The sequence below is a fragment of the Galeopterus variegatus genome, unplaced genomic scaffold (assembly GCF_000696425.1).
Source record: "Galeopterus variegatus unplaced genomic scaffold, G_variegatus-3.0.2 Scaffold11410, whole genome shotgun sequence".
NCBI lineage: Eukaryota > Metazoa > Chordata > Mammalia > Dermoptera > Cynocephalidae > Galeopterus > Galeopterus variegatus.
The window spans coordinates 36,581-51,699 of record NW_007737521.1 but is presented as its reverse complement, the minus strand read 5'-3'; the positions used below and the strand labels follow the sequence as shown (position 1 = coordinate 51,699).

General features: G+C 39.4%; 1 protein-coding gene and 1 pseudogene across 1 annotated transcript in view; one reads left to right on the top strand and one right to left on the bottom strand.

The window, feature by feature from the left end:
- Nucleotides 1-2,902: 2,902 nt before the first annotated feature.
- LOC103610607 lies at nt 2,903-8,384 on the top strand (annotated as a pseudogene).
- A 2,456-nt stretch (nt 8,385-10,840) lies between these two features.
- LOC103610606 (RING finger protein 17-like) overlaps nt 10,841-15,119 on the bottom strand; it is a gene marked incomplete at its 5' end in the record, with an annotated part of 33,597 nt that continues 29,318 nt past the window's right edge. The window contains 3 exon segments of the mRNA XM_008594740.1: nt 10,841-11,035; nt 11,524-11,623; nt 13,435-13,624. Of these exon segments, the coding sequence (XP_008592962.1) occupies nt 11,525-11,623; nt 13,435-13,624 (289 nt within the window).

Genomic DNA, 15,119 nt, shown 5'->3' with positions numbered 1-15,119 from the left:
AAGATCACAGTGGTGTGTTGGACTTGTGGAGACAGAGAACATTCCTTGGGCTACAAAGTGGAGGGGGGGTAAGGGGGAGGGGGAGAGAAGTTGGGGATAATTGGGTGGGGGACACAGGGTATAAATGCAACTTGTGGTAAAGGGTATGCTGCCAGTATGAATCTGGCCCTCACATCATGGGTATGAGGGGTGACAATCAGCTTTTTATCTCATGAATACTCATAACCAATATATAAAAAAAGAGTAGGGTGCTGGGCATGGCAGGCTTGTGCAACTTTAGGAGGTTTTCCCTTTGCTCTGCAGGGTGGTTGTACCAGTCTTTTACAATCAGCAGAATACGCTCTCTATATTTGCTAACAATTGATCTGGTCAGACTTTAAAATTTTGGCCAGTCAGATGTGAAATGTTGGTTCAGTGTAGTTTTAATATGCATTTTCCTGATCACTGGTAAGGCTGTGTGAGCATCTTTTCTTACATTTAGTGCACACCTGCGATTCCTTGTGTGTAGCTTCTCACCATATGACAGAGACACAAAGATTACTCAGAGCCCAAATATTAAGAGCAATGAGAAGCCTGAAGGGTCCGCAGTGAGAAAACTCCCTGAAGAAGGGAGAAACAAGGCACAGCCCTGAGTCGGTATTTGCTTCAGCTTTTATTGTAAAGACAATGTAATACAAGAGAAAAAAACAACTTAATCAATCATTTATCAAAGGATTGAAAAGAAATCAGCTATGAGGCAATCTCAAAAACATCTTGAGAAACAAAGGAAAGGGAGTGAAGCTGGTTAAGAAATGACCTTTATGTTCTTATCTAATCTGGCAGAAACTGTTTGCTGTTTCCAGCATGTGCTGTTTTCAGCACTTAGGTTCTGCATAAGTGCCCTTGGGACTTTTGCCCTTGGTGCACTCCCTGTTCTTTATCAAGCCTATGTGCTCCCACACTTGTGAATTGCTTGTTCATTTTCCTTGCCCATTTAAAATTTGGGGGTATATGTGTTTCTCCTTAATGAAGTTAATTATTCTGCATACTAATCCTTTATTTGCTACAAGTACTGCCAGTATCTTCTCCCAATCTGGGTTTAGCTTTTTGGCGTGTGTTTTATATATATATATGTTTTTCCTTTTAAAATTGAATTTATCAATATTTTTCATGGCTTTTGCTTTTTATGACTTTAAGAAATTCTTCTCAATCCTCAGTTCATAAATAAATATACTGTTTTCTTCTATAAACTTTTGCTTTCACATATTGGTCTTTAATCTACCTGAAATTGATTTTTTGTGTGTGTGTGAAATAAATTTAGAAAAGTGGATATAACATATGCAATTTGACAATTATAAAGCAAATGCTTCTTGGCTTATCACAACCTAGGTAAGAAACAGACCAGCAGCACTCCAGAACTGCCCCTCCATGATATTACTTTTCCTTATAAACTCCTGTAGTGCAGCCCTAAAAAATATGTCACTAGTTTTTGAGCTTTATCTTACTGTATTTATATTCCTATGTCATCTTTCACTAAACATTGTTTTTGAGATTGAATCCTGTAGACCTGTAGCCTCTAGTTCACTAATTTTCACTGCAAGGTAGGATTCCACTTTTGAATACATTACAATATACTATTCTGTTGATAGATGCACTTTTTTAAGGTTCTGGTATGTTAAGCAATGATGCCACGAACATCCCTGTATCTTTCTGGTGTGTACACATTCACTTCTCTAGGCATGTACCTAGGACTGGAGTGACTGGGGAATTGGTATGAATATCTTCAACACTAATAGTTTTGCCAAAATATTTTCCAAAATGATTTAACACTCTCAAAATTGATGAAAGTGCTTGTTTTGCTACACACCTTGTCAGTACTTGGCATTGTCAGACTTAAGGTTTTGCCAGTCAGGTAGGGTGTAATAGTATCTCATTGTAGTTTTAATTTGCGTTTTCCTGATTGCTAAATGCACTGAACACTGCCTGTGCTTATTAGCTATCAAGATTTCCTCTTTCCAAAAGAGCTGGTTCAGGTATTTTACCCATCATAATCCACATATATTACAAATATCTTCTCCCATTCTGGCTTGTCTTTTCACTCTTCACAGTACTTTTTGACGAATCCAACTTCTTATATTAATGTAGCCGAAGTTCAGTTTTTCCTATACAAATGGTGCTTTTTCTTAAGTCTTTCCCTATCTTGAGGTCATAAACACACCCCCTACAGCATCTAGACCAGCTATTTCAGCACCGCTTGTTACCTAGTTTTATTTTTCCCCACTCCTGTGTCACATGAGTTCTGTAAGTTGTGTGCAGCAGCCTCCAGGCAGTGAGCCTGTGCCCAGGAGTCAGGCCATGCTCCCTGTTCTGCCCAAGAAGTGGATACATAAGAGTCCAAGTTAATGTCAGTTCATAATCAGCTTGAGAGAATTATACAGTATAATGAGTTTGAATCCTGGTTCTGCCTTTTAAATTTTGTGTTTATTATATATTTTTAATTCACACAATAATTGTACATATTTACATGGTACAGTGTGACATTTTGGTACATGTATACAAAGTGTGTAATAATTGTGTTTCTGCCTTTTATTAGTTGACAACTTTGGCAAGTTATTAAATCTCTCAGCCTTGGTTTTCTCACCTATAAAGTAAGAATAGTAGTCTTTTCTCTGGAGGTGATTGTAAGGTTAGAAATGATTTACGTAACATAGTTCTAATAGTACAGTCCATGCACCACATAATGTTTCAGTCAATGACGGACCACACATACAACAGTGGTCCTGTAAGATTATAATGGATCCGAAAAATTTCTACCACCTAGTAACGTCATAGTGCAGCACATTTCTCACGTAGAAGCAACAGTCTACACACATAGCCTCGGTGTGCAGTAGCTGTACCATCTAGGTTTGTGTAGGTACGCTCTATGATGTTTGCACAACGAAATCGCCTGACGGTAAATTTCTCAGGAGTTTCCTGTTAAATGATGCATGGGTATAGTTTGCTTTGCACAGGTACCCAGTGAAGTGGAAGGTGATGCTCTTCCTGTATCACATCCAAAACAGAGCACTCCTGCTATGCCTAGGGCTTTGTCACCATCTACCCATTTTCTCAAGCCAAACCTCTGTGTACTCCGATTCCTTTTTTCTTTTATCCTTACCCTCCACTTCAGTCAGTCCCTGGACTCATTCTTCTGATGTTGACTTTTGGGGGGTGGGGGCTGGCCGGTATGGGGATCTGAACCCTTGACCTCGGTGTTATCAGAACCACGCCTTCCCAAGTGAGCTAACCGGCCATCCCCTGATGTTGCTATTTCTGAATCCATTACTTATGTTGAACTGTATGAAATTGCTCACACTTGGCGGTTTGGGACCTATGAATCAGTGATTTTATGTGGTATAATGGAAATATTTCTGACTCTGTTGGTGCCACACAGCCTTCACGCAGGTCCAGCAGCCTCCTGGCTGACTTCCTGCCTCTATTCTTATGGTCTAGGTCATTTTCCTGTAACATCCAGTATCATATTTTTTAACATGTCAGATTCTGGCACTTGCTCGAAATGCTTCAAAGATGGGGGTGTTTACAATATGACTGACTCACTGGCATATAAGAAGAAAATGTTAGAGCTTCAATATATTTTTAAAAATTCCCCTCAATTTGTTGTTGTTGGTGGTGTGTGCATGCTTATTTTATAATGTGTGTATTACTGATACAGTACATGATTGGCATACTGTTCATAATCTGAGAAGTTTAGATCACAGCCACTAGAGCACTTAGGTTTTAATTAAGTACCCAGTTATCTGGTCAAGCCAAATTCTAATGTATTCTTGAATGCCTCTTTTATCTGTCTCCACACCTAGCTTCTGAACAGTCCTTTTCACTGTCTCCAGCATACCTTTGGGTCCATCTCTTAGCTTATTTGAGTACCCTTCTCTTCCTCTGAATTGTAAAATCTCTGAGAACAGATATTGTCTTTGTTTTTCATGGTCACCCAGAACTTAAGTGCCTGAATAAATATTTGAATTTATACAATGGAGAACTCCTATAAATTATTAAAGAAAACTACTAGGACTCCCTTAATGGGTAAAAGACAACAGTTCACAAAAGAAGGATATGGACTAAGGAAATGTTTGACCATACTAATAAATTTAAAATTTTTCAATTAAATATTAAAACGAACTCTGACAATTTTATTCCAACAGGCAATCCATCTTGCAGATCCAAGTCTGTACCACCTCATGATTTAGGCAATTTGGATGAGACAAGTAAATCTCTATTTTTGTATATTTGGACAGATTACTTGGGCTTAAAATTGATTTGCTAACTGACTAAATTTTCTAGACCATGTATGAAGGAGACTTTTTAATTAACATTGTAAACATTTTATATATAACACCAGTGCTAATCACAGAACCCCATAACATTAGAATCTGGCTTTAGAAACAAGTTTTAGCTGCTTCAAATGTCTTGTCCTTACAGGCTGCCTTGCCCAGGGAGCCACTTGAATCAGTGAACTTTCAGATCCCAAATATAAATAGAAGGAAGAAAAAGAAATTCAGGGAGTAATCTGCCATCCTGATGGAAAGGTTAAATAAAATAAAAAATAAACATGGATTAAAATAGACCTGAAACATTCTAAAATATGATCTTTAAGACTGTTGAAAGTGGCTTAACTTCAGTGCCTTGGAGCTTGAACCTCTGCACTCCACTGAAAGTGCTCAGTGCACAACATGCATTTGGTTGCCATTTCCAGTTTAGAGATGCAGCAAAAGAAGGAAGACAGTCTCTTTATCTAAACTTCGTTCTTGCTCCAAACAGAACCCCATAAGCCTTTGCAATCCTTACCTTTTTGTTTTCTTTTGTTTTTTGTTTTTGTGTCTGGCTGGCTGGCTGGCATAGGGATCTGAACCTTTGACCTTGGTGTTATGAGCCAACCCGCCAGCCTAATCCTTACCTCCTTTTAAAAGCCTCAGTCCATTCTAGGCCTTCCTTTCCTGCAGCCTTTCTTCTATTTATCCCAGGTTGGGGGCCCCCTCATAGCTCCATCCTGTAGGGTTTTTTTGTTCATAGGAAAGTTTTGGGTGGGAAAACCGCCTTGCTGAGTATTCCAGTGAAAAAGAAAGGGACATACATAGAGTAGAGGGAGGTGATGAGGGAATTTTCCCTCAGGTTTATGGAAAATTCACTTTTTCAAATTCCCTAGTCTGATCCATTTTAATTCAAATGATAGGGCCAAAGTTCACTGCTGGCCTTGCGGAATGTGAGGACAAAGAACAGCCGCCAAAAGGAAGCAGAAACTCTCCTGTACAAAGTCAACTTCAGGGGAACATTGCTGATGAGGAAAGGTTTTCTTTTTTAGATGAATTATGGTTAATAAATGGAAAAGGACTGAGAAGATGAGAAAATCACCAATTTGCACCTCCTGATGAAATAAAGGATCTATTCTACTTTTTAGAGAATGTTTTACTTTTTAGTATAAAAAATCTCAAAGTAAGCATATTTTAATCACATGGTATCAGGAGGAAATCCTACCTATTGATAACTTGTGCTTTTTTAAGGTGGAAAAGGTTTACAAGAACAGGTGCCGTTCTATTCCATTTCCCAACAGAACATGGAAGGAAGTGGGTGTGGATGGGAAGACTGTCACCCTCACCTTCAGCGGTGACGCGAAGCAGGTTGTGCCAGATGAGAGAGTGGTACGTCCCCGTGGGGGCCTTTTGCTGGTGGCTGCACCGCCTCTGCAGGAAAGGCACGCTCCCTCTGCGTCTTTACAGATCCGCTCCTATGCAGATGCTGGGGCCACTCACGCCACATGCCCGGAAGGACTGGAAGTCTTACGTTTCTCCAGTGGACAAGTAGGTACAAACTTGCTCTGCCCTCTCCTTATTGAATTCTTCCCTTCCTTTAAAAAATATTTATGGTAACCTTTTTAAAACACAAAAATATTTCCCAGATGGAAGAAAAGAAAGCACGCTTCTTGACCAGACTGTTAAAAACTTATTTGCTGATTGATGGGCAAGAAAAAAGCATTTTTCCAGATGATACAATTGTCAGAGTACAATGGTATGACACTTGTTAAATTTGTTTCTAGATTTTCATGGCTCAACATTTATTACCAATTGAATATTTACAAATCTAAAACATTTGTATAGAAGTAATTCAAAATTTCAGCAAGTTCATAACTGAACAAAGACACTTCGAGAGCAGGTGAGACAAGTTCTCAGCATTTTCGAATTTAGAACTAGTTTGAGATAGGCAGGCTCTTGGTAAATATCTTGCCACATAATCTAGTGTTAGTCTTAGCCTAGAGCTCTAGAGGGAGTCTATACTCATATAGCATTCCAGAAAATGGGAATGGCAAGTATTTGTCTAGAAATAAGTTTGGTGAGATTTGAAAGCGGTGAAGGCGGCCCTGTCAGTTTTTAAGAATGACCAGACAGTGGCAGCCATGTGTAAGTTAGACTGTGGTTCTCCTCTTGCTCGTATTTTGAATTTCTGGATCTCTCTGCCCCAGCTGGATACGTTCTTTACTCTGGCCTCCTTGATCCCGTTTTTTTTTTTTTGTCTTTTTTTCATGTCCGGCAACGGATCGCAACCCTCAGTGTCGCGCCCGTACCGGACCGGGACCGGCAACGGGATTGCAACCCTTGGTGTTGCTCCCACACCTCGCTCAGCCAGTGAGTGGGAACCGGTCTGCATGCGGGATCCGAACCCTCGGCGGGAGCGCCGCCGCGCTCCCAAGTGGCGCACTGTAGCAGTGCGCCACCGGGCCGGCCCTTGATCCCGTTTTTTAAAATCAATAACCTCTTTCTGTGCTCTTCTGAGTTACATTTCTTGAAGTTAGACACTTCTTCAATCCATGATAAAGAGCTCCCTTATCACCATTTTCATTAAAACTAGGGCGAAGGTTTGCCACATTCAGTGGCCTATTTTCAGTTTTCATCTCCTTTCCTAGAGTGTGACAATTAAGTACCCATTGACTTGCATACAACTAACGTGTTATGGGTTAATTAACCTGAATCCAGTGACAGAAAATTGCCAAAAAAAAAAAAAAAAGTAAAAACACTAATTCAGATAATGTGGAAACTGGCCATGATAGTGTTTTTCCCTTAACAAGGTTTGAAACTTTATCTGGTGCTCGACTAAATAAATAGCAATTTGTTCTAAAGTTAGATGAAAAACTTATGTGTACATTGTGCTTTAAATGATTTCAGAAATGTTTCAAATTTTTTAACTCTAATTTTGAAAATTTCTATAACAAAAAGTAGAGAAAATAATATGAAAAACTCTAGGTACCCATACATCCAGCTTCAACAAGTATTAAATCATGGCCAATCTTTCTTCATCTATACCCAGGGAAATCCCAGATGTTATTAGTTTGTTTAGGATTATTTTGGCAGTTTTGACTTTTAGCAGTGGTTCTCAAATGTTAGTGTGTATTACAATCACCTGGATTGTACAAACACAGCTTGCTGGGACCCACTCCAGTAATGTGCATTTCTGATAAGCTCTCAGGTGATACACTTTGGGGGGGCAGGGACTACACTCGTCAAGGAGCAGCTGTGAGCAGTGTTGAGTCACTTGAACGTGGCACAGAGATGGCTCATTAAGTTTATAGAAAAAAATCACCCAGTGCCAGCACCTGCCTGTGTTCAGAAGTGGTGACTGTCAGCCTTTAGCCAGCCTTGTATTTATAATGGCACATCATACCTATATTTGGGGTTCAGTTTGACTGTTCCACAGCCATGTCAAGAAATCAACTTGGTGTTAACTATTTTTCATATTCTGCTTTTTTGTATCATTGCTTCGAAATAGATCTGAAGTGTGATTGTGCCCCTTTCCAGGAATATAGCTCTCGTCCCCACCTGATACAGAGCATGCACCCAGATGGTTTTCAAGTTAGTGAAAAGAAAGGTCAAAACTGAAGTAGCCAGAGTTTAACACAATGATCAATTTCTTTTAGAGGCTGAACACATGAAAAAAAAAAAGCATTTTGTGGTGAAAAAATAAAGTAAATTTATTAAAACAAGCTTTTCATGGGTACATATAAGTGCTAATCTGACAACTGGAACTATCAGCCTGAAGCAGAAACACTGTAGAAAGAATTTGTAATTTTATAGAAAGAAGGACCAAGAGGGGTTGAGAAATAACCTCCACAATCAAAGGTCTCCATTTTAATAGTTTTCCTGTTGTATGTTTTATACTTTTTTAAGTGATTAAATTCTATTTTAAATATTACAGTGATGGCAACAAAATCACAGAGTTTAATAATGGCCAAAGAGAACTCCATACCAGTTCAAGAGAGGGAATATCCAGATGGCACAGTTAAAACTTCACATATGAATGATCAGCAAGAAACCAAATACATACCTGGTCAAACAAGAGTTAAGGACAAGGACAGTAATCTTTTTTTTTTTTTTCCTTTTTGTCTTTTTTACTGACTGGTAATGGGATCACAACCCTTGGTGCCGCGCCCGCACCATGCTCAACCAGTGAGCGGGAACCGGTCTCCACATGGGATCCGAACCCTTGGCGGGAGTGCGCCACCGGGCCGGCCCAAGGACAGTAATCTTCTAATGGACATGTAATAGTAACTATCCTTGTGTATCTTCATCAGGAAGTAACACTGATTTTCTTGTTAAAAAATGTACATTTCTTGCGGATTCTGCTGTTTAATTTATATAGACTGTATGCATGTATGTGTGTATATAAATGGTAAAGATTATGTTTGTATTCTAAAATAAAAGTTTACACTGTATGTTGTTCATTTTTATATTCTTTGAAATGCACAAGGACAGCTTTCACTTATAATCCACTACCCTTCCTTTAACTAAGGAAAGCATCATTACTTTATCTCTGTTATAAACTGTGTACAGGTTTTTTTTTTTTTTTTTTTTTTTTTTTAAAGATGACCGGTAAGGGGATCTTAACCCTTGACTTGGTGTTGTCAACACCACGCCCAGCCAGTGAGCGAACTGGCCATCCCTATATGGGATCCGAACCCGGGGCCTTGGTGTTATCAGCACCGCACTCTCCCGAGTGAGCCACCGGGCCAGCCCTGTGTACAGGTTTTTAACATAGTAAAATGAGTGCTTTTATTGGCTGGAGATGGTTATAAGAAAAGACAAGTACACAAAGTACATCAAATAGATGTCCCACAAGCACATCAACCACAGAACATGGACTTGCACAGAAAGTATGCTCAAGGAGTAAGTGAATGTCTCTTCTAGCCAAAATTTTCAATTAGAACCAAGATTAAAGCATTTGATCTACTATAGAGGTTCATTAGTTGTTGTAGAATGGGAGGTTAACAACAATGAAGGAATACAAATTACTATAGAGGTTCATTAGTTGTTGTAGAATGGGAGGTCAAACAGTATTACAAGTAGAAGATAATCATAGGAGAAAGCAGTTATAACAAGGCTGACTATGTAACTTGTCAAAATGGGAAACCTGAGAGTGGAGGGGGTGTAATTGCTAGCCAATGTTAACTGATGGACCACAGCTACCTCGATGTTATCACTGATAAAACTGTAGGCTGACAGAAGCAAGGTGTCCTTGAAAGATGGGCAAGCCATCTCAATATGAAAAACAAAACTTTAAAACTTTTCAAAAAAAATGAGTTTAATATATTATCTCAGGATAGTGAAGGATTTTTAAATGAGACACAGAAAGCACAAACCTTAAAGGAGAAGGCTAATAAATGAGTGAAAAGTTTGTCAAAAGTTACTACTAACTATATCAAAAGGAAAGAAGATACATATACCTGAAAAAGGATTACTATCCAGAATACATAAAGAATTCCTACAAATCAGTAAGAAAATTGCTAACTCAACAGAAAAATAGACAAACATATCAACAAGCAAGTGACAGAATGCTCTCTGACTCTAATAAGCCAGAATGCATATTAAAACAACGAGATACCTTTTTATACTAGTATATTCTGGCAAAGAAAGGTCTGGCTACATCAAGTACTGGCAAGGAACTCAGACAACTGATGGTGGAGTAAATTGGTAAAACCAGTTTTAGAAAGCAACCACCCCATGATCCAGCAAATTCCACTACTATGTGTGTATACTAGAAAACCTCTCACAACTATACAAGGTCCTACAGAATATTTGTAATTGAGTAATTCAATACAGTACAAATACTGTACAAATAAAATATATAACAAAATACATGGAACTGGATATTTTCTAACCAGATCAAAACATTGCTTACAGTTTTGGAGGGTGGGAAGTACACAGTACAGGAACACATCTGGTTAGGGTCTTGGTGGTGGCGACAGTGACCCAGGGGTTTCTTATGACAGAAATGGTGGAGCAGAGAGAGCAAACTTCCCATTCACTCTTTTTTTTTTAAAGCCCTCAGAACCACGCCCACAACCATCATTATTAATCTATTCACTACAGCATGGTCCTTGCAATCTAATCACCTCTTCAAGGCCCCACCTTTCAATTACCATAATAGGATTTCCCACCCTCAACAGTTACAATGAGGATTTAAGCTTCAATGGTGGGGAGGGGGGAGGTCAGGGGGGCAGGCATCCAATCTATAGCAATTGTGTAATGCCACATACATTTAAAAATACACAGAGTAGTACTTTATCTCATGGATGCATTCATACACACCAAAATTACAAAGACCCATGTAAGAATGACAAACACCAAATCACTCAGTGTTCACCTCTATGGGAGGAAGAATGTGACTGGAGAGAGGCACTACAGGGGCCTTCAACTGTACTGATAATATCTTACTTAAGATGAATCATTAGTTATAAAATGAACTAAAATTTGTATCATGTGTCTTAACTATTTCATTATGAAATATAGTAAAATAAAACAAGAAAATGTTTGGAAGCAAATATTTATTAACTATTCTTTCGGATTTCCCCCCCCCCCCCACAATTCCTAACAGTTCAACATGTAAGAATGGGGGTGGGGGAGGGAGCCAGCACAACTGCAGAACAAGTCAAGAAACCAAGTGTGAAATGGTTTGATGGTCTAAACATAACAGAAAACTTTCTCAGGGTTGCTACCAGATGCTCTGCACCGTATACCTGAAAAACAAAATGTGTGTTATTTTAAACCTTTGCTCCATGTTAAGCATTCCAGTCTAGTTGTTGAATCACTTGTTAGACTTATGTGAATGGACAAGATAAAGAGCTGGCTACCCCGGTAGCGTAATAACTTTGTTACTAGGATGCACATTGTTCAGTAGTTCTGTAGGCACACTACAGATTCATGTGCTTGAATGACTTATGGCGCCCCCTCTCTCCTGCTCACCCCATACCCATCTGCTACTGTGACAGTCACGATAGCCATGCCAAGAATTCTTATAGATATGGGACCTCCCTGATACTGGCGCTCAACAGGTGAGAAGGGCCTAAGAAGAAGAAATCTGGAAGAGAGATTCTTGTTGAGCTTTGTTGTTATTCCTTTAAGAAATTAAGGAAAAGCCAAGGGTGGTTTTATGAGCAACTTAGCATTAACTTCTGGGTCACAGGTCTTACTCTGGCTAGAAGGGTGAACAAGAACTTAGACTCACATCACTCATCTCTGTCTGCGAGCCCCATTTTTATTAATGACATATGAACTGGATACTGTTCATCTTCATATAATGTCACTACTGGTTCTGGTGTCTGAGCCTAAAATTAAAAGACACAGTTGTCAAGAAAACACAGTATCTTTGCTGCCTTTTTCCTTCTACAGCTGGCCATTCACAGAGGAGGGAAGGGGAATTCTCTAGATTTATTATTATTACTTTTTGGCAGCTGGAAAGTACAGGAATCAAACCCCAGGCCTTAGTGTTATCAGCACCACTCTCCAGCCAACTGAGCTAACTGGCCAGCTTATATCTATAATTTTTACCCTACTTTAAAAGGCATCTATGATGGTTTCCTGTTAAATCGCATTCCTTCCGTTATCCTGCTCTATTTAAATTGTAATTCCTCCCCCCATGGTTCTCCTGGATGGAGCCAATTAATACCATCATCCCTGTTAAAGTTGTTACATTTCACACATATAGCATCAGAACTTTATGCATAAACTTACCAAAGTTTGACTGTTATTCATACAGGTGAAAAAAATACATATCTAGAAGAAACACTCGCCCTGTCCGTATTTTCACTTGCTTCTTGAGAAAAAGGCTGCATGAGCTTATCACACCACTCTGCACACACAACAGCGTCTGTACAGAGGTTTTCTAGTAACAGCACTGTCTCCTTATGAGCTCATTTCTGTCATAGCCAGTGTGTCAGGAATCCCAAAATTCTGAGACGAGGCACGTGTCACACAGGAGAGAAGCAGATAGGACAGAACACTAGTGGAAGGACTAGGGTGAACTGAAGGGTACATTCCCATCTACCGCCACTCCAGCTGACTGCCATTCGGGAGGGAGATCCAGGATTTCTGGATTTTATTCTATTCAATCAGAGGTCCCAAATACTTTGGGGGGTAAAGTCTTCAATTTTAAAATGGTGCTCTAAATAAAACATGATGTGGACCAGATTCTGCCTGTAGGCTACTCCTTTTGTGACATGCTAAGCCTTGGAAGAAGAAAGGTTTCTATTAAATACCATCTGCAGTTTCTTATCTGACCTTTTTTTTTTTTTTTTTCCCCTTTTTGTCTTTTTTCGTGTCCGGCAACGGATCGCAACCCTCAGTGTCGCGCCCGTACCGGACCAGGACCGGGACCGGCAATGGGATCGCAACCCTCGGTGTTGCGCCCACACCTCGCTCAGCCAGTGAGCGAGAACTGGTCTGTATGTGGGATCCGAACCCTCGGTGGGAGCGCCACCGCACTCCCAAGTGGCGCACTGTAGCAGTGCGCCACCGGGCCGGCCCTTATTTGACCTTTTGATACAAGTTCTACATGAAACAATTCAGAATTAGTACAATTTTGAGATTACTACAATTCAAATCTTTCTATGACTGAAGAGAACTCCCGGTCTTCCTGCTCATCTTTCAGGATGCAGCTCAAATGCCACTTCCCTGTCCTACTCATTCAATTTAGTACTTGAGTGCCTGCTAAGAAGTAGCTCAAATACCCTGATACCTCCAGATGGAAATAACCATTCCTCTTGCACTCTCACAAAGTTTCCTATACCTCTGTTATAGCACTTATTTCATGTTATCTTGCGTTAATTAGTGGTTTGTAAGTTTGTTTCCCTCATTAACTTGTAAGTTCTTTGACTACACCATACTCATCTACATCATTTTTATCTTATTCACCACATCAGTGATATATCACCATAGGGTTAATAATAATAAAAAGTTTATTAAATATAAACTAAGATAAAAGGAGACTTAAAATTAATCTGATAGTATACATAGTTTTATACACTTTAATTATTAGATTTTTGCATGTAGAGTTGCATAGAAACAGCACTTTACAAAGCTAATAGGGACCACAGAAATAGCCTGAAAAGAAATATAGCTGATTAATACAGATATTTACCACAGAAGAAGCATAAAGTCGCTTTTCTTGAAGACAGTCTATCATAGCCCACAATGCTTCCATGCTCCAGCTGGGACAATATGGTATTCTTGCCTTTCCTGGATCCTTTAAAGGAGGTTTAAACCCTGCCAAGAGAACCTTTATGGCTCGGGCTGGATACTGCATAAGACGCAGAGGAATTTGACACAGTCTGTCACAAAAGAAATTCTTAATTAAAATATTCAGAATGTTACAATTAAAATTCTCTTATAGCTAAAACTATAAAACTCCTAGAAGAAAACATGGGAAAAGCTTCATGACACTGGATTTCATGATGATTGTTTGGATATGACACCAAAAACACAGGCAAAAAAAAGGTAAAATGGGCTTCATTACAATTAAAAACTTCTGTGTATCAAAACATACAATTGGGCTGGCCGATTAGCTCAGCTGATTGGAGTGTGGTGTTATAACACCAAAGTTTGGATCTCTGTACCAGCCAGCTGCAAAAAAACCAAAAACAGGCAAAAGAAAAATAGGTACAATCAACAGAGTGAAAAGGCAACCTATGGGATGGGAGAAAATACACATAACGAGACATTTCTCCAAAGAAGATAAAGAGCCAACAAACACATATAAAGATGCTCAACATCACTTATCATTAGGCAAATGCAAATCAGATATACAATAAGATAGCAAGTTGCAGCCATTAGGATGGCTACTATCAACCCCCGTGCCCCCCAAAAAAACCACAGAAAATGACAAGAGAATGTGGAGAAATTGGAATCCTTGTGCACTGCTGGTGGGAATGTGAAATGGTGTGGCTGCTGTGGAAAACAGTACAGTGGTTCCTCAAAGAACTAAAAGCAGATGAGTATATGACCCAGCAATTCCATTTCTGGGTATAAACCCAAAATAATTGAAAGCAGAGTCTGAAAGAGAGATTTGTATACAAATACAAATACATATTCACAGAAGCATTATTCACAAAAGCCAAAAGGTAGAAGCAACTCAAGTATCCATTGACAGATGAAGTGATAAACAGAATGTGGTATGTATACATACAATGGAACATTATTCAGCCTTAAAAAGGGAGAAAATTCTAACACATTAAAACATAAATGAATCTTAACAACATTTTGCTGAGTGAAATAAGCCAGTCACAAAAGGACAAATACTGTTTGATTCTACTCACATTAGGTACCTAGGACAGGCAAATTCACAGAGATAGAAGAAAGTAGATTACAAGTTAGCAGGGGCTGGGGCAGGATGGAATGGAATGCTGTTGTTTAATGAGTACAGAGTTTCTATTTGGAATGATGAAAAAGTTCTGGAAATGTAAAGTGGTAATAGTTGCACAATACTGTTAATGTACTAAATGCCAATTAACTGTACTCTTAATATTTTATAATAAAAATCTAGATTTAAAAAATCCCTACTATTTAGGGTCAGCCCAGTGGTGCACTGCTACAGTGCGCCGCTTGGGAAGCGCGGTAGCGCTCCCGCCGAGGGTTCGGATCCCACATACAGACCGGTTCCCGCTCACTGGCTGAGCGAGGTGCTGGAGCAACACCGAGGGTTGCGATCCCGTTGCCGGTCCCGGTCCGGTACGGGCGCGACACTGAGGGCTGCGATCCGTTGCCGGACACGAAAAAAGACAAAAAGGAAAAAAATTAAATAATAAATAAATAAATAAAAAATCCCTA